Source organism: Solenopsis invicta, chromosome 9 (genome assembly GCF_016802725.1).
Source record: "Solenopsis invicta isolate M01_SB chromosome 9, UNIL_Sinv_3.0, whole genome shotgun sequence".
In the NCBI taxonomy this organism is placed as follows: Eukaryota; Metazoa; Arthropoda; class Insecta; order Hymenoptera; family Formicidae; genus Solenopsis; species Solenopsis invicta.
This window is the reverse complement of record NC_052672.1, coordinates 8702123-8722936: the sequence shown is the minus strand read 5'-3', so window position 1 is coordinate 8722936 and position 20814 is coordinate 8702123. Positions and strand designations below refer to the sequence as shown.

Below are 20814 nucleotides of genomic sequence, written 5' to 3'. Positions count from 1 at the left end.
GCTTGTCGGCATAAGTGAGAGACATGAGTACCAACATAACGCCACAAAAAGATCGAAATTCGAATATACGTAACCCGCGAAAATTCAAAATTCGCGATACTTTTTGAACACACCTCGTATATGTTCTGTATTTGACTTTCAATGTTTCGTATAAATATATCCACGGTTAACGCTAAAAAAAAGAGTGTATTTTCTAGTTTATTTCCTATAACTTATTTATTCCGCGATATAATCAAGGTATGGATAGTTATAAAAAATTAAAACTTAAATATTAAAATTAACGAAAGATAAAAGGCTCGGATCACGTAAATCACAAGGAGAGAAAAGATACCTTAAGAGCCAACACAGGATGTTCGTGTATAAATTACAGTATATATCGACAGTAAATTATTAATGATTACAATAAATATATACTGTAATTTACACACGAATATCTTATGTTGGCTCTTAAGGTATCTTTTCTTTTTTCTAAATATTAAAGTTAAAAAGTTAATAACTTTTAACTTAATTTAGTTTATTTTGTGAGTTAAGTTTTAACTTAAACTAAGTTGTTTAAAAAAATCATAAAATTTAACTTATTAACTTTTTTCTTAAGTTAAAAATTCATTTATGTAAACTTTCTTTATGTAGAGATAAAAATATAAAAGAAAAAATACATTCCTAAATAAAAATAATATTTTTTTATTACTTCACATAAAACTTTATTTACAAATAAAATGTTGAATTTATTTGATGATCTATATTATAATCATTTTGAGTAATCTAACTTTTAAAAATTTCTAACAACTTTCTAACTTAATACAAATAATGTTTTTCGAAATTAACTCTTAATTTAATTGAAATAAATTTAATTTTAACGTAACTTTTTAGCTGAGTTAGTATTTTGTTGATATAATTTTTAACGTAACTTAATTTTATACGTCATTAACTTTAACTTAATTTAGTTTAAAAAATTATTAATTTACGCAAAGCTGAATGTAATTCTTCCGTTATGTAATATAAATATTGAGCGAGGCGTGATTCTACCTATGTGAACGAGCCTTCATTATAAATACACAGATGAAGCAGCATCCGTGATCTAACTGGTTTTGAAAATGGACCGTACTATAAAGTAGAATTATTGCTCGAGCCTCCAGTTGTCTATCGACCATCAACGAGAAAAGATTTCATCTTTCTGTTCTCTACGAATTTCTTTATAAAAATCTATTTTATTTTTGACACAGTGGACACTTTAAAGTAGTGCGAAACAATCTTAGACTATCTTTTTTTTTTATAAATATAAATTATTGTTGTATGAAAATTGTTCAAAATTAGATTGGAATCAGACCGATAACATTGTGACGAGATCTTTCGTTTATTTATTCCAGAATCGTGGTGCATCGATTACTAAAATAATGTTGTGCAAAAATATTATTCGTCTTTCGTCTTACTTTACGAGAAACGTTCGCAGAGACTTCCAGACAGCCATCAATCCTCTTTGCAAGATGATTAAAGAAACCGGTAACGTCAGGTCCATCAATACCGGAAATGCAAATAAACCTCCACGGATACTAATAACAGGTAAGTTAAATAACTAAAACTTGTTTACCTTGAATTAATGTATCTAACAAATTGTATGTGGTTCAACAAATTCAACTATTGATACTATTAATATTGATAAGGATAAAATAATAAGGATAAAACTATATTCTTTTTTTATTCTTTTAAAGTGTTTTTATATGGTGTTTTATATTCTCAATTTTATCTTTAGTTTATATTTATCTAAATTTATTTTAATTTGTAGACTTTTGGCCATATTGTTATTTTCGTTATATTTTCTTGTATTTTGTCAAACTTTGTTTGTTGATAAAAATTCTATGTAATTGTTAAAACGGGTGACAATTACTTGATATTTTTATGAATTATTGTTATTGTAAATTATTGTAAATTATATTTATTTTAACATCCTGTTTTGTTCATTCTTTTGTTTCTTAGCTTTTCAATTTTTTAATTTTGTTCTTTTAACTTTAATCATTTTATTTTATTTTGGTATTTAAAAGAATTTGAAAAACGAAAATTATTTTTACCGAAATTTGTGACGTTAAAAATAACTTATTTCTCATTATACTTTCACATTGCACTTGATACGTTTCTAATATGATTGTGTATTTCTTGAAAGAACTCGAGTTAGATTCAAGATAAGATGATATTTCATACGTGAATACAATCGCATGTTTTCAACCTTTCACATCATATGTTTGCAGTTTGAGATTTTATCAGAAAGCATTTTCGTGTTTCTTTATGCATAGAAAAGTATTACAAGGATAACATCGATATCTACGTTTTATCACGAAAGAGGTACTTTCGTCATTTAATAAATTTTCATGCTTTTGGCGATTTTTATTCAGGTGGCCTCGGACAATTGGGTACGGAATGCGCGAAATTACTTCGTCGAAATTATGGCAATGAGAACGTCATACTGTCAGACATTATCAAGCCATCGGAGGAGAACTTGGAGAACGGACCCTTCATCTTCGCCGACATCCTTGATTTCAAGGGTCTGCAGAAGATCGTTGTGGACTACAGGATAGAATGGCTGATCCACTTCAGCGCTCTACTTAGCGCTGTTGGCGAACAAAACGTACCGCTAGCTGTCAGAGTCAATATTGAAGGTGAGGGTCGTATGATGCACCTCTGTGTCATTAGATCAGATCGGGATCGCGTGTATCTAACGGCATATTATTATTAACAGCATAATTACAGAAAAGGAGACGATTGTGGAATACCATTTTGTTTTCTAACAATAACTTGATAAATATTAACATGATACAATTTTAATCAACACTAATTTATTAGCCATAGAGTTCCTCTAATCACCTTATAGGTAGATGTTCATCGAGTATATAAAACGAACGTAATTTATAATTTACTGAAGAGGGGAAAAAAGGATGCAATTGTGTATGAAATATTAGGAGGTTCGTGGAATACTAACAATTAATGTCACGAAAGGCACTTTTATTTATTTAAAAAAAATAATAATAATTTTTGTTGAGTTTACATATAAATAAGTGTCACAAAACAAAATTTTATGTTTCATTTAAAAAAATTTTTTTGGCTTAAAAATTTTTTTAAAATAAAACTTAAGACTTTTTAAAATAATTTCTTTGCTCCTAATAAACATTATACAACATACTACAATACAAAAGATTGTAAAATCGCAAGAGAAGTGCATATGGCGGAGACCATATTGCAACCACAGCCCACATACTAGTATAATATAATTTCATTTGTCAAATTCATACACATATTACGATACACATTAAATTCAATAATACTATTTGAAATTCGTATTGAATTCCAGGCTTTCACGTTAGACTAAAATTAATATGTAACATAACTTCTCAAAATTACATAGAAAGTATACATCTGTAAAAATTTCCACTGCCTGCAAAACTGAAATTTAGCTTTTATAAAAACATGAACACTAATGGTAACCATCCTATCTAAATAAACTGTAATTTTAACGAAGTAATGTTAACGGTTGCTTTTAGAATTTAACGCGAATTATACGAGATAACATGAGATATTCTACCTTCTCAGATATATTCCACGACCATCGTCCTTCTACTACTTCTTGTTTTTTTTTATATTTAATAGAACGCAAAATCTCTCGTGCGAGAACGTGCGTGGTTTTCCGCGAATTGCGTCCAAGTGAAATGGAATGTTGTGCCTACGAGTAAATTTGTCATTACGATATTAATTATGACGCGGTCGTGATCACGAAGGGAAGAAAGTGTCCGGGAGAAAGCGGACACAGAATAGTAGTTGTTGATAGTATCGCGATTTACAAAAACATACCTGAAAAACAGAAACCGAGACCGTTTTAAGGGGGCGTATACACCTAGGTCAAAACGAGGGTCTAACTTTGCAAATTTTTTGTAAAAAAAACAAAAAGAATAGAGAAATTATATTTCCTTCATTACAAAGATCATACTTTTCTCTATTTGACATTCAAATTTTATTTAAAAAATAATATAAAATAGCGTCGCTCTTCAAGTTTTTGTAAATCAAGTATCTAAAAACGCGTAGTAACCACTATATGTTGAAGATCGATCAATTTGCAATTTTACTCACTTTTTCTAAACTTTAGACAGTATAAAGTGTTGGAGTATTTTTTATGACGCTTAATGTTTGTTGCCGCATAATTAATAAGAATGTGCTATGTTGTCTTTAACAAACTGTTACTTTATTCAAAAACATTATTTCGAAAAGTGGCTACATCAAGCACTAGATTTAATTTTATAAAGTTTGTGTCACTTTGATTTCTAATGTATCTTGTGGCGGCTGATCACCGTTATTTTTAAAAAATACGATTCGAGAGAATTTGAAGAGCGACGCCATTTTTTATTATATTTTAATAAAATTTAAATGTCAAAGAGAAAAGTATGATCTTAACAATGGAACAAATCTTCTCTATCTTTTTTGATATTTCTACAAAAAAATTGCAAAGGTTTCGTTTTGATCCTTCTAGACATGTACAGTGTGATCCATAATGGTTGGAACAACTATTTACCATAAAAGATGACTTACCGACTGCACTTCATGTAATTTATATGGAGTGAAGTCAATAAGTCATCTCTCATGGTAAATAGTTGTTCCAACCATTATGGATCACCCTGTATGTTCCCTTAAGGAAAGGGTGCGTGAAGCTATGTAATTCTTTTAAAGATATTTAAATTATTTGTTTTGAAAACATTTGCGAATATTTGTTTGAGCTACATATAACTAATTAATCATCCCTGTTTTTTTTTGCAAAATAACAGGAATGCACAACGTCATCGAGTTGGCGAAGCAATATAAGCTGAGGATCTTTATACCATCCACGATTGGTGCATTTGGTCCCGATTCACCAAGAAATCCTACCCCGAATGTCACGGTGCAACGACCCCGTACGATTTATGGTGTCAGCAAGGTCCATGCCGAGCTCTTAGGAGAGTATTATCATCATCGCTTCGGTCTCGATTTTCGGTGTCTTCGATTCCCCGGTGTAATTAGCAGCGATCCACCCGGCGGCGGTACCACTGGTGAGAGAAGATGTTGCTTCTTTTTTATACTTATTGCGCATTTTGTTATCGTGTCTTTTTTTTAATGAAATATCTTAGATAACATATACATGCACAGAAAACAAATTAATATTAAATCAACAATCATTGTTTCATATATAAGCAAGAATATAAATCTTTTTGAAAAATTTATAATCTTAAACAGACATGATTTGTTTACATGAAAAGAAAAATTTTCTTGACGTAAGCAAATTATGTCCGTTTAAGATTATAAATTCTTCTAAGATTTTATAATCTTGCTTATATATAAAACAAAGATTGTAAATTTTTGATAAATCTTTTACTGTGAGTTTAAAATTAATTTATGAGTGTTTGTTCAGAACGTTTACAAACGAATTCTGGAATTATTTGAGTTAAAATGTTTACTCGAAAAAGATTAATTAGAAGAAGAATAGATAAAAGATTAGATAAAACTAATTTTTTTATGGATGGAGAAAATGTTCTAGAAATGTTATAGATAAAATTGTTTTGATAAACAATACTATTGTATATTGTAATTCAAATGTATATTTAGTACATTAAAAAATATATTAATAATCAATTTCTGCTGTGTTCAGCAGAAAAAGCTGTTGTGTACTGCTGTAAATTTTTTTAATAATTTTGGTTTACACATTTAGATTTGGCAAGAACTAAGAGCAGAAATTGTATTAAAGAATTTTACAACAGTTGCAAAGCTGTTTTTTTTTTGCTAAATGCAACCGATATTTTTAGATGAGACGAGCATTTCATACATGTCAGACAGTCTAAATAAATTTATACATCTCTCTCTCTTTCTCTCCTCAAACATATATTAAGGCATAAGAATATATTATACGAGTAGGTGGAATAGCTTTGGCGGATCAGATATTAAAATCGATTGACAGATATTAAGACCGATAGGACATAAATAAAGAAACGTATTGATACATTATTTATAGATAAAACGTATATATAATATAAAATAATAGATAATATTATTATATATAAAAAGCAAATTATGTATTTATTTCTTATATTATTTACAACAGAAAAAGTAAATCTTTTCTAACTACAGAAATCAAAAAACTACATTTTACGAATTATAGTTTTAAACGTTTCTTATTGTTTACGGTTATAAAATGTATAAACTATATGATTATAAAACGCATGTGCTACCTGGGATATAACAAAAACATGTAAACTCGCTTCATATTTTAATTATGCTAATAATGATTTCTTTACTATTAAAAGCAGCATTCGCTATTAAATGCGTGGTAATAGTTAATACAGTTTTTCTGAACAGGTTTTCTTGAATAATGCACACGCCTATTATTATCTGTTTACGAATCCACTATGGAATATTTTAAAAATGAGATATTTTTCAAACGAACGTTCGCGTGTTTCAAGTTTCCCGATTCTTGACAAGATAATCGTATTCATGGTTAAGAAACGCTTAATGCCGCATGTAGAATAGGCTGATAACTGAAAATTGATATCTTTTACCTTCTTTCGTAAAGAACTAGAGCATTAACTGCGATTAAGGTAACTACATAATGGAGGAATGTATCGTTTCTCAAGGACAATACTGCTGGCAAGTAATGCAGCGAGTCTTGATTCTTGATCGGTTGTTTTTGCATCTTTCTTATTGTAATCCTATTATAATGTGTAAAGTACTTGCAAATATATTGGCATTGATGAAAAACAGGTTTTTACAAACATTATTTATTCATTTAAAGATTATATATCGATAGAGAGTTTATTATTATCATCATTTTTTTCTATGAAAAAGTCTATTGTAAATGTAGTAATAAAAAGATAGATTTTATTAGGCAAAATAAATTATTAAATTATTAAATTGAAAAAGACTATTTTTTTCAGTGGTATTTCTTGCTAGAAAGAACAGATCAATGGTTTCCTCAAAAAGTAATTTGAAGTTCATAGCTATATTGAACTTTTTTTTAACGAAGAATTGCATTTTCTTAAAATTATATATTTTGATGCAAGTATTTGTTTATTATTTACGTAAAAATATTTACTTTCAAGTAAATATACATATTACTTTAGGTATATAATTTTGTATTTTTACATTTTTTTACATTTAAATAATGATTTTAAAAATAAGCTAATAATTTATTAAATTTAATTAAATTTCTTAGATGAGAAATCTAATTATCTTGTTATATAAAAATAATCTAATAGTAAATATTTTCTACAATTAACAAAATATTTGATTAAAAATTATTTCTTTATTTAAATAAAATTTTAATTAAGAAATCTTTTAATTTATAAGTAAATAAGCTATTAGGACCACAGAGTAAACGGTTTTTTTTTGTTTTTAGTATTTTTTCTGTCAGTATCTGTCTGCAGTTTTTAATTTTTTTATTTTGTTCGAAGATGTACGTTACACGTTTGAGAGATTTAATAATAAATTTTCCGCTTTCACAGATTACGCCGTAGCGGTATTTCACGAGGGACTGTTAAACAAAAAGTACGAGTGTTACTTAGAGCCTCATACGAGGCTGCCGATGATATACATCGAAGACTGTCTGTCGGCACTTTTTCAGTTTTTGAATACACCTGACAGATTGTTGCGTAGACGAGTTTACAACGTCACAGCCATGAGCTTCACACCCGAGGAGCTGTTTAACGAACTCTTCAAGTATATACCGGATTTGAAAATTACTTATAAACCTGACAAACGACAGCATATCGGTACGTATGCAATATTCAAAGTAAAAAATACTTTTTAAAATATTATAAAAACATTTATTTGATATTAAGGATGTTTTAGCTATACAAAATGAACTAAAAATTATCGAAATTTAAAAACTGAAGGGTTCTCTAGGTTTCTTTTTTTTCTTAATCAATAACAAAAAATTTTGGTCGCGAAAACCCGAATTTTAGTCCTGAAAGTAGCTACAAAGAAAACAAAAAATTTTTATTTAAATATTTTTTTACTTGAAAATGTATGTAAGTATATGAAGTTTTTATTTGTTTATTGATTGATGCAGTGATCTTATTGTAATTCGAGTATGTAACAAAGTAAATCAAATTAAAAATTTATTAAAACGTTGATATGATTTTAGCGGAAAACTGGCCGCAAGTTTTCGATGATAGCGAAGCACGACGAGATTGGGGATGGCAGCACAAATATGATCTACAAAGGCTGGTAGAATTAATGGTGCAGGACGTTAGCACGAATTTTCTACCAAAACACCGATTGAAAGAGGTCAATAGCTATGTATAATTACATAAAAAAAATTTATGTATATTATAACTATTGACTTGTTTCAATTGATATACGTTTTGTAACCTTTTGTATTATGAATTCAATACATTCGGTTTCATGACGAAGTTCTTCGATGGTAAAAGAAGCGACTCATGATAAAAAATCGCTAATTAAAAATATTATGTAAAAATTAATATAAGTATTTTTATACATAAATTATATAAGGTGGCTCAAACAAAATGTAGCAAACTGATATCTTTAGATAGACATTAGATAAAAATAGCGATTAGACATTAGATAAAAATAACGATTAGATATTAGATAAAAATAGCGATTTTCTCGTTACAAAAAGATTTTTAAATATATAAGGATTAAATTTCAGAAACTATTCAGAGAATGGATAGGGAAGAGTACACCTTTGAACTTTCAAATTGTAAAAATAGTACTGTAATTAAATTCAAACGCTAAAAATTAACTTTAACTCTAAACATATTTTTCTAAAATTATGTAAGCAAAATTTATGAAAGTTAAAGATCTAGACCTATATTCTCAATTCGCTTTTATCGATAAATACGTACATTTATTTCTGAGATTCTACAGTATTTACAACATAAACTACATGTTTAAAAATGCATTTATCGATAATAATAGAGAATATAGACTGTAGAGATTAATATTCCGCATACATAAGTAATATTTATGAAACTAATTTGACAATTATCAGAAAAGTATCAATAAATAGGAATAAAAATAATATATATTTGAAGACATTTTGTGAATAAAATCCAAGAAATATAAATAGATTTATATAATACAAAAAGACAAACCGCTATTTGCTAACTCTGATTCATGTCTACATCCATAAATTCTGTAAAATCATCATCGTCCAGCATTTCCGCAATGTTTACTGGTGTCATTTTACTTTTTTTCGAAGGCGTTCGATAATTTAGTTTGTGGTCTTTTATTAAAGGTGTACCGATTGTGTCTGCACTTCTGGTAGGTGTAGCATATCTATCATTTCTCTTTGGCGTTCCAGTAAACTCTGTATTTCTAGAAGGTGTAGGATATTTATCGCTTCTTCTTGAAGACAAGCTTCCGGGAGTACCAACCGTACTTTGAGAAAATTTCTCTTTGTTTTCTACATCTGCGAATAAAATATTATATACACGTAATACAAATGCTGAACCATTTCTACTTAAAAAATTTTTTTCCTTCTTTTTTTACCTTTACTACTCTCGTCTTCGGTTAAAATTGCACGACTTTCAGCATAGTATGCATTTGGATGCAGAAGTGGCTTGCTTGCTGGTTTTTTATGCATAACTTCAAAATACTTGGCACATGCTAAGTGATATTGTCCATCCTTGGCTAAGTCTAATATCTCGGTCATATCTAAAATAAATTAATATTAGATGTGAATGATAGAAAACAGTCTTGCTTTTTACAATAGTGACAAAATCAATGGTCTTACTAGAGGCAAATATGCCGTAACTGGTTAACTTTTGGCAAAGCGAATCGCGATCCATATGTCTGAAAGGACATCCATGATATTCTCCAGGTCCGACAGAGCTGGATATAATCTTTGAACAACCGAATGGAGTGTAATTCGTTTGCTTTCCCTCTTTACCAAAGTAATGCCTAATAGAGTATGCATATTTTTTCTCAAATGCAACCCCGTCATACTTTTTTGAAAAGGCATCTCTCCAAAAACGAAGAGCATCTTCTAAAGTGACACCTAGACCTTTCAAGAATAACCCATACTGCATGCGTCCTGAATTCTTTAAATGGTTGTTGGTGAGCAGTGCTTCGTGAAGTGTTCTCATACATAACGGATATGATGATTTTGCTAACTGAAAATAATTTACAATTAATTTCAAATAAGACAAGCTTAAGAAAATACAGCTCCTAATTAAAATAATAATTGACTTATACATCATTCAGTTTATCGATGGGTGTGGCTGTAGTTGACCACACGACACGCGTCATTCCAGAGAAAGCTGAAGGAAGACCCGTTAAGTATTTAGTCAATCTTTCGTCGTCCGATATATTGTCATACATAATTTTTGCAGTCTACAAAACAGAAATTAATTAATAATTTAACTCTTCGTCTGCAATCTTGATCTTTTTTTTAGTATAAGCGAAATTTTAATCTAAAATTTCTTTGCTTTTTCAATAAATGTTTTTATAAACTTAATATTTTTGAAAATATTTAATAAATATTTGAGTTAAAAAACTATTTGATAATATAATAGAGATGTTGAAAAGTAATCTTTGAATTTTTTTAGATCTTTTAAAAGCCTAGAACGGTAAAAAAAGAGCTAGACAAAAAAACCCAGATTGATGGAATAAAAATATGATTATAGAAAGCTAATTTTTTTTTAAATTAAAGATTATGTACCTCTAATCCTGCAGCTAGATGTTGTCTAAAATATGAGACAAACACAGAACTTAGATCCATATGAGTGATATATGCCATCCCTGCTTTGAGGTATACTTTACGTCCTTTGATCAAATCAAGAACTTTATCGAAAGGCACTTTATAAATGTCAGTGATGTCAATATTTGTAACTTTCCCAGAAGACCAGCTAAGTTCTTCTTTCACCTCAAACTTTTCATCTTGTGAAATCTTAAGAAACATTAATAGTCAGATTATAACACATGCTAATTACACAATCTCTTATCAAAGTACAATAAAACATACAGGTATGCAATCCAAGTTGCTGATATTCAATAGATACTCAATGCCCTTCTTATCTAACGAGCTAAATCTCAATTTGAAAAATTCAACTTCCTGATTAATAAACCACTTGGCTTGCTCGTCATTATGGCAGTACACTAATCTTAAAATAAAGTGTGAAATATGATCCTTCTTTCTAGTCTGTGAATGCTCTTCTGATTGTGGATTGGATCCATCAGCGTACAAGAGATTTGCATAGTACTTCAGTCCATCGGATTTCAGGGAATCGCAGAGGGCTTTCTTGCGATCCTCCAGCGTTTTCAGATCACTTCTGCAATTCATCGTTTCTATCAACCGTAATGCTGCAACAAAGTCAATCAGTAAACATTAGTGATTAATATCCATTTCTACTAACATAGATTAATTTTGTTTTCAGTTTGAGTTAATCTTTATCTTTTTCTCATTTTTAAAACTAGAAAAAGATTAAAAATTAAGCCAAAATTCATTGATAAAAATAAGTACAGAGATGCATTCAGATTCCCTCCCAAGAGTCCCTAGGTATCATTATATCTTTATTGTTTACTAAATGTTAGACAAAAATAAGATTATATTTTGAATCTGAACGTACTCCAGAAAGGTCAGAGGGTTCTAGAAGACTCTTTAATACGTCTTACCTTTCAACCTGTCAAATCCTAGCTCTTGAAATTCCTCCAGCGACATTTCACCTACTGGCGACACATCGTACATCTGAATGTCGTGAGGATAATCGTTGTTGGTGCTATGTACGTCCGCAACGGTCGTGTAACGCCGACGTGTCTTGTAATCCATTTTTCGATCTACGCTGATTTATTTCTGGCTGCACAGAGTGCACAGAGAAGACGAAGATAAACGTGAATCAAGTGCACGTGTAGAACGCTGTGGGTTAAGTTACGTCTGTGCAAACGGTAACGTTTGATATCTCTAGATCTTCGTGACACATCGACTACTCGCGATCAACAACGGGAAAGATGTAGAAACAAGACATTCCAATTCCGAGGAAGATATAATTCCAACGAAGAGTATAATTTCGACGAAGAATCACTTTGTAACTTCCCACATTCAGCTACTTCGACTTCTCGCCATCATGCTCTGTTTCCCGCCTTTTTCCCATGATCCCGTCACGTGATTTAAACGTCAGCTGGATTAAACGCAATCGATTGGAGAATCATTTAAATTAAATAATAGAAAAGAAATTAATCAGACTTACTTCGTCAATTTTTTGTTTTTCAGAAAACCGTAATTCATACGTATTTTCAAGTAGATTTAAAAATACTTTTTTATCGACACTGCTGCACACTGAGCCTTGTTAACAGGCGCTAGATGGTGCCTCATAACTTTTGTATCGTTACTATTTCAGATAGCTTACAATATTTATTATATAAAGATTTACAAAATTTTTGTAATAATTATTTGCATATTTTATAAATATTTTCAAAAATATTTCTTTAATATTTTTATGATCTTAAATTGAAAAGATACTAAAGATTTATCATAAAATTTGCATAAAAATATTTATAAAATAAGTATAAATATTGTTTACAATTTTAAAAGCTCGGAAGAAAGTTCGGAAAAAAGCTCGTTTTTTCTGTTTTTCTCTGGCTTTTCTCGCTTATAGATAAATTTTTTTCAAAAATTTATTTTAGAAAAATCACTTACAAGAATTTTTCCAATATATTTTGCTTTCTTTGAAAAAAGAATGAAAAAAAACCGTGGAAAAATTGAAAAGCTTCAGTTTTTTTAAGCTTTTAAAATTATGATATTACTATTAATATTTATAACACTTTTTTACTTACCATAAATATTGTATAAAACTTATAATCTATATTTTAATAACATTTTTAATGATTTTTTTTCTTCGTGAATATAAAATATCTATAAAATATTTTTATAATATTTAAAAAATAAATGATAATAAACATTTATAAATGTTTATTATAAATATTCCGTGCTATCTAGAATTTTATTTCATTCTTTTCCGCACGTTTTTCATTTCTATAATATTTTTTTCCGTAATCATTTTCTGTTATGCAAAGAAGGTGTGCAAAAATAACGTTTGTTATACATTGGCATGTTTATTACGTGTAATGTTTATTATATATTGATAAATTTTAATCAATATGGAATTGAAATGTATACACAATTAAAATCTCGTCTTCAAATCATGATCTTCCTACATTTCGTGATAAAGTTTTTTTCAAACTTTATATTATATAATATTATATAATAAATATTAATATAGTACACATAATATTGTTTAAATTAATATATATAATATTAATATATATATAAAATTAAATTAATATATATAATAAGTATTAATATTAATTACAATTGAAAAATTGTGTTTTCAATAGTCTTTCTCAGTTTTTTTATACGCCTTTGAGATCATTGTGAATCATTTAAGTATTTCAGAAAAAATCTTTATTCCAAAACAGTCGTAAACGAATTATCTGACAAGCATTGTAAGAATATTATTAAAAGTTAACAATTTTTTTCTGTATGCGGCAAGAAATTCTTCAAATATAATTGCATTAATATTATTAAACTTTAATTTATTCGTAATTTTGGAACAAAATAGGCATTTTATAATAATATTATGATATTTTTCTAAATCTAAATCATAACAAGGAACGTTTTTCATGTTTTTCAACATAATATTGAACAGTCCCTTATTCTCTTTCTTCTGATTTTTATTGTTTTTTTTTTTTATTATAGGCAATCTCTTAGTCTTCTTTGCGTTACGTTTTTTTATGACTTTTTAAAGATCAATTTAAACCGAAAGTTTGAGATGTAGCCCAGATAAGATGGACAGTTTCAAAAACACACGCATGTCTCGCTTTATTTTGACGTGCTCCATCCACCAACGAGTCTGCGCGCTGCAAGAGATTTCTGTTTGGCTTTTCCCGGCAGCGACGGATACACCTATTCCCGTCAGTCACGTGGTGAGCTTTCGCGGGTAAGGATCGCGTTCCTTTGTCGGCTTTTTTTCCTTCGGTGGTGTAAAAGAGACCCGAGAACCGAGAGCGAGAAAGAGAGGAAACATCTGGATTCATTACGGTTCAAGGTGCATTTTAAACATTGTCGCCAAAGGTAAATATCTTTTTAAAAGTCTTCATCAGTTCTGTCGTAAATTTTAAATTACGTTTATATGGAGTATTTACTTATTTACTTATTTTTACACAAATCTGTTTTGTGTGTAGTCAACTCTTACGGAAAAATATTATAAGAATACGAAACAATTACTGGTATTCGACACTGAGGGAAAAATTTTTGAAATAAAAGAAATGCGTTTTCTAAAAATCATATAGTATGATGCAAGTTTATTTGTTTATTCTGTTTCAATAGAAAAATATTTTTTTTTTAAGTAAGTAGATATATCACCTTAAAAATATAATTTTGTATTTTTATATTTTTTATATTTAAATAATGATTTTAAAAATAAGCTAATAGAATTATTAACTTTAATTACATTGTTTTCTTTGTTATTATTATGATTAAAAATTTGATTATTTTAAATATAAAAATAACCTAATAACAAATATTTTGTGAAGGTACAAAATGCTTGATTACATATTTTATTTTCATTTACTTATATAAATATTTTAATCAAAAAAATTTTAATTTATTTGCAAATAAATAAGCTATTAGGACCCACCGAATAAATATTTTTTTGTGTTAAGTAAAACGTTTTTGTTTTAAGATATTTTTTTTTTTAGTTTTGAATAACTGCAGTTTCAAGAGAATATAAGCAATTTAGATTGTTATAAATTAAATAATTAATACAGAATACAGAAAATACTATAATACAGAAAAAAGTAATCAAGTTGTAAAATTGTTCATATATCTAATTTATTTATTTGAATTTTATTATATTGATAAAATCAAAATATATTGAAAATAAAATAAAACGCAATACAATTTTCATTATTTGTTTCTGATGAAATCTGAGTCTACTATGATCTCTAAATTTTTTACAATTATTTAGACACGTAAAACATAGTTTACGTAAAATTTACATCCCGTACATGTAAGGCAGATTATTTGTATTTTATGCATAAATGTCCAATCCTGGTTTTCAGCGAAACTATCGTATTACGTGACTGAAAATTTTTCTCGTCTCTTTATAAACGATAAAGTTAGAGGTAAATGGCGTAAAAGAGCGATAATAATACAATATTCAACGTTTTAACAACGGTGGAGAAATTATCCATCAAAATTGTGTCATTTGACTTCCTTTTAGCAATCGACTTTATCACCGTTCTAATTTGTAACTTAAAGAGCCATACGTTTGATTATAAGATAATTCGTCATTTGACATAATTGCGTTATTAAAGAAAGCTGAGAACATACTGCGGAAGTAGATATACGGTCGATATCGAGCAACATAGAGTGTCTACACTTTGGAATCTAATATCTACCGAGGGAACGCAGGCTCAGTGTTCAATGATACTTGGTTACTGTATTGAATAATGAAATATGCATTGATGCTCACCTGACGATGGCGACATTCTACCTTCGCGCGACTTCTCGTGGATTGATCTAGAGAACAGAAAAGTGGAGTTGTCGTTATAAGACGAGTTTTTTACCTCGATTGATCAATTGCTTTTACAGAGCAAAGTTGCATTTGCGCATAATGCGATTGATCAATCGATGAATTAGAAAACGCCCATATTTTGATACGCACTATTTCGAATTTTGAATGCTCGATCTGTCACTTGTTTTCGAGTTTCTTTTTCACGAAAAAGGGGTTGGGTTTTACATGGATTTTATGTTCGTTTAGTTTAAATCTTCCACTAATATATGTATATATATTTGTTACAAAACTAATTATCCGGATATAGGATATTAGAAGTGTAAGCTAATATTATAATTTATTAGAAAAAATTTGATTAGAAGTAAACATCTTTTCCAGCGATGCATTTCAATCAAAAGCATACTTGTTTTGTAAAACTGAAAAGGTTCACTGTTCTATTGTTAACAAAATTAGATTGAAAGATTTATTTAAATAAAATTGCATTAAAGCGCTGATACTACTTTATCTCCGTTTTTTATTTAGTCTGAAAATATATGTAAAAAGTACTAAAATTATAAATTATAACGCAATAATAAGTAAAAAAATTTTACACGAGTAATCTTATACACAGTTATATGAAAGTAATTGTGTGAATATAGAAATGTTTATTTTATGCCGCAAATCAAAATACTCTTGATAGAAAAGTATTACGGGCAAAGGTTTTCAATTGTAATTGAGTAATCCCTAAAAAACAATTGTGACATTTGGGGAATTTGGAGCGTAAAATAAACCTTCAAAGGCTTGTGTCCGGGCAATTAGATTTGTGATTGTGCGCGCTCGAGCGTGTGTGTGTATGTGTATGTAAAGGAAAATCACCAATGTTAGTGCCCATTTTATTTTTAAATAATATTTCTTAAACAAACGCTTAAAATAAAACTTTAAAAATATAAATGCAAATTAGAAAGTGTCTTCTATTAGATGGAATAATAGTTTTATAACACTATTTCATATTTTGTAGTAATTATTGTTTTTGCAACATAATCCAAAAAGAAATTGAATCTCAAATTGGGTAAATTCTAGTAATAGCAGAATTCAAATACGACCCCGCAGGAAAGAAATTTATGAAACTGCACGCTGAAAACATTTTCTTAAAACACAGTTCTAATTGTAAGTTAAACAAGAAATAGTAACATCACGTTATTAAATTAAAAATTAATTTAATAATAAATGATGCTAACAAGCATCTACCTTTTTCACCTAAAAAACTGTAAAAAATTTGTCGCGAAAAATAAAAAATATAAACAGTTTTAAAAGAAGCTTTGAACATGTAAAATAATTTAATATTATTAATAATATACCTGCTATTCTTTAAACTAAGCGAAAATTGTGTAAATTTTATTTTTGTTTTTCAAGAATTCCTTTTCAACAGATTTTATATAGAAAAAAGTTACGAATGTATTCTAAACTATGGGTTTTTATTTAATTATCGGAGCAGATTACGTTTTCATCAGTATATCAGTTAATACGACGCAATGTTTAATTTCCGAGAAATACGGGGATGCTGTTAGATTTATAAGATGAGGGCCATTAGCGACGTTCCTTTATGTATTATGTACACAATTTTATCAGAATGTTGTTACATGTAGATATGTAAATAGCTGGACAATTATATTTGCATGATTTTATTGCGCTGTGTTTAAGGTAGTCGGAATAATTTTACTTACACAGTTATGTTTCAAGTTAATTATTTTGCATATCGATTAATATATTGAGAAAAAAATAGTTGCATTGTAAGTTAATGACTATAATCTATATAATCTTTTTTAGTATCAACTATATGTAGTGTTTTTAATGTATCTAGTAATAATATATATCTAATAGTTATAGAAATTATAACTGTTAGTTATTATTACTAGATAAATAATAAGCAAATGCTAAAAAATGTATTTATATTTACTATAAAAAAATGTTTATTGTACTTGTATCGTGGTGTTACTGTATTAATATTTATGCGTGGTTTTACTGTATTAATATTTAAATTCATAATTCAATTTTTTTATAGTCAGTAGAACCATAAACGTATAAGGATATTATTACTAGTATTATATTAATAATAATTATAAAAATGGAGCTTCTAATTATACACTTATTTTACCATGCAATTATAATCACAAACATGCCAAACATTTTTCTCTCAATATAATTATTTTGTTCGTGTCTGGTGCGCTTGCTCCAAAAAAGAGTGCTGCGGTTTGGATCCGGTTTTGTTCTTACCCCCGTTTGTATGAAATTTTTTTCATGTGATTTTAAGCTCTCTCCCCTTTTTCTCTTGTGTAATTATATACGTATAAACATTATCAGAGAATGATGTACATTCTTTTTATAAGACATCTGATAATAACACAATTTTTCTATTTTTTTATTTTTTTAAGAGTATTACATGAATGTTTACTCTCACTCTTGTTAAAGCGAAACAATTTTATTTTTGCCAGAATGTAATGAAATTTTTCTGATGATTATCTGTCGTACCTTATCGTCATCGCAAGAAAGAAATTACATACGTGACGCGAAGTTATAATCTTAACAGAGTGATCTATATATATATATATATATATATATATATATATATATACCTAGCACGAGACATTACTATATCTTTTGATAATGTACTTTATGTACAAAATAAAACATACGCAAAAACGATTTTGCTGAAATACAGATCTGAAAATAATTATGTTCAAATTTAAAAAATTATATTGGACGTTTAAACTAGATCGTCAAAATTTTTTGCAGCAATATTATCATACTTAAATGTCGTACATAATTATTTTAATAATTTGATATAAAATTATTTTCTGATCTGTGTATTCATCTAAATTTTTTGATACTGCATTAAAATTGTTTTTTGCGTGTAGATTCATTTATAAAATATTTTATCTTCCAAGTTTAATCTTTAAATTATAGACTGACAGTTGGAATTTTAAGAACAACCATAGCCTTTGACGAGAAATTTTTTTATACTTGTGTTTATTTGGTGAAAAAAAGTGCTAAATAAAAGCGCTTTTGCGTGTTAAGCAAATATCAAGAAGTTGCCGCATCTTTACGCAAATCGTACAAGCTAGCAATTTGTATTTATTTTCTATCAGTTTTACAAATCCGTTCGAAGACCTCGAGACCTATTGTACCTCGGTTAAAGTTTTCGAATGCATTCCCACGGGGTTGATAGACGATTTTCACGTTTCAGGATATAAAGCACGATTTATTTCTCTTTAAAGGCGTAGTGGTTGAGCTCACGGTCTCCCGGGACGGTGGTGGTTCATCTATTAGAAAGATGAAATTTTAAAGAGTTGAAAATCTTTCGTAATGAACCAGTCAACAATTATATGTTGAAACAATTATGTTTTGCCAAACATTATTTTCTTTGAAGAAATCTTTGAAGGAGTTTTTTGGGTGGGGGAAGGAATAACGCATGGATGCTTAACATTTTAAATTGTAATGCAAATTTATATGCAATTGTCTTTTGTTATTTGTTTAAAAATGTAAAAATATATGTATATTAAATGTATATTAAAAATGTACATTAAAATGTAAAAATATTTATAGCCCGTTGTATTCTTATGTATTAAATTATGGATTAATCGTGGCATGTAATGACGATTTACGCTGTTCAATCCTTTTATTAAAATTTATTAATTGATCAAATTTAATTGGGCGGAAAATTTGTGGTAATGAACAACGGCAACGGAAGTTTATAAAACATTAAAATATGCTGACTATGTCACGCAGACGTAGTCAGTTAGAATAATCGAAAAGTTTTAGTTCGCGCGCGACCGTAATTCATGTGATATATGCATAGTACGTTTATATACTTCATTTACTTTCCATGACATATAGTTAATATCTAACGAACGATACGCAATTACGAAATGGAATTTTTAACGAAGCAATTTGATTTCTCGATTTCCACGTCGACAGGATATTTGTGAACTAAGGGAGGACAGCGCAAACAAATACTTCCGATATAATCCCTGGTGATATTACCGCGTTGGTGAAAACTCCATTTTCCATCGGGAAACACAAAATCGCTTTTTTTCATGGATCAGATAACATCGGTTTGAATTCACCGCGTGTAAAAAAAAATTAAGCAAACGAGAACTTCTCCTGTATGCGTTCACCGCGTTTCACCGGGTTTCCGTAGAAAGGTTCTCGTTATGCAACGTATTTATGAGAACTCGTCAAAAAGTAAATTTCCTGACTCTCCGTCTTTTATTTATATACCTTAAACTCTTTGAGTTCTTCAGTTCGTGTTATAGTGCTCTTTTTTTTTTAGTCGGAATAACAAAATCACTAGAAAAATTAAAAGCGATGTTGAATCTTTGCTAATTGAAAATGTTAGTATCATTATTTCGGTCATATTAATTTTATAACATAATTTTTTATGCAATTCGATCACCTAGCATAAATATATGGTGCTTGTAAAGCTCTTTTAAAGGCGTAGTTTTGTTGCTTAGTTTACAGTTTAAGCTGAGTATGAATTCTATTGAAATTTGCATAATTTTTTTATATGAAATTTTTTATTACTGCACTATTTTTTTATTAAGAAATTTATTTTTTTCAAAAGCTTTGTTAATATTGCGAGTGGCTGCAATAGTACTATTATTCGATTTAAATTTATAAAAAAATGTTTCAGTACAATTCACATTTGTTTCGAACTTTAAACAAAACTACCAAATTGCGCCTTTGAAAAAAGTTTTAGGAGTAGAATATAATAATAATGATACCATTATAGAACTTTAACGAATAAAAAAATAGGGTATTCTTTAATATCATAAAGAAGTTTTATGTAAAGGAATAGATAATGTGTTTTTGCTTTGAAAATATGTATTTTTATAAAATTAAGTACGAAAATTAAAACAACTATGAATTAAAATAAATAATAGCTTTTTAAATTAATGCACGTATCTGCATAATAGCCATAATGTAATTTTGCATCTTCCTTTTTTCAATAAATATTTTTTAATATATATTTTGAAAACGGAAACACATTATATTATATATCTTCTTCTTTAATCAAAAGAGGACACGATGTTAAAAAATACCTTATTTTTCATTATCTTTACGGAAAAAAACTACAAGAACTAAAAACTTCAGTTTTTTTATTAGTACTCCAGTAATTTTTTCTAATCTTATTCTTGCAGCTTTTTTCTGTAAGAGTAGAGTCTCATAATTCCTTAAATTGCATATAATATAATGCTATAAAGTTAATATGATCAAAATAGTGATATCAACATTTTCAGTT

At 28.4% G+C, this 20814-nt stretch overlaps 3 protein-coding genes across 5 annotated transcripts in view; 2 read left to right on the top strand and 1 right to left on the bottom strand.

The window, feature by feature from the left end:
- The first annotated feature begins 1126 nt into the window (after window positions 1-1126).
- Window positions 1127-9043, top strand: LOC105197044 (L-threonine 3-dehydrogenase, mitochondrial). Of its 3 annotated transcripts, none has more exons than XM_011163244.3 (6): window positions 1127-1236; window positions 1368-1560; window positions 2388-2651; window positions 4803-5063; window positions 7506-7772; window positions 8147-8307. In XM_011163244.3, the coding sequence occupies exons 2-6, from the start codon at window positions 1395-1397 to the stop codon at window positions 8305-8307; spliced, it is 1119 nt and encodes a 372-aa protein (XP_011161546.1). In that variant the 5' UTR covers window positions 1127-1236; window positions 1368-1394. The 3 variants fall into 3 exon arrangements, with proteins under 3 accessions (XP_011161546.1, XP_025993508.1, XP_011161544.1); XM_026137723.2 differs by having other exon boundaries at window positions 1135-1239; XM_011163242.3 differs by lacking the exon at window positions 1127-1236 and having other exon boundaries at window positions 1395-1560; window positions 8147-9043.
- On the bottom strand, window positions 9025-11791 carry LOC105197046 (DNA primase large subunit). The gene is made up of 7 exons (XM_011163245.3): window positions 11638-11791; window positions 10988-11325; window positions 10685-10912; window positions 10219-10356; window positions 9758-10136; window positions 9514-9678; window positions 9025-9433 (listed from the first exon to the last, which is right to left on the bottom strand). The coding sequence occupies exons 1-7, from the start codon at window positions 11789-11791 to the stop codon at window positions 9126-9128; spliced, it is 1710 nt and encodes a 569-aa protein (XP_011161547.1). The 3' UTR covers window positions 9025-9125.
- Window positions 11792-13837: 2046 nt separating this feature from the next.
- LOC105197047 overlaps window positions 13838-20814 on the top strand; it is a 44513-nt gene continuing 37536 nt past the window's right edge. The window contains exon 1 of the mRNA XM_011163247.3: window positions 13838-14092. The gene's annotated coding sequence lies outside the window, so the exon portion shown is untranslated. The remainder of the gene's footprint in view (window positions 14093-20814) is intronic.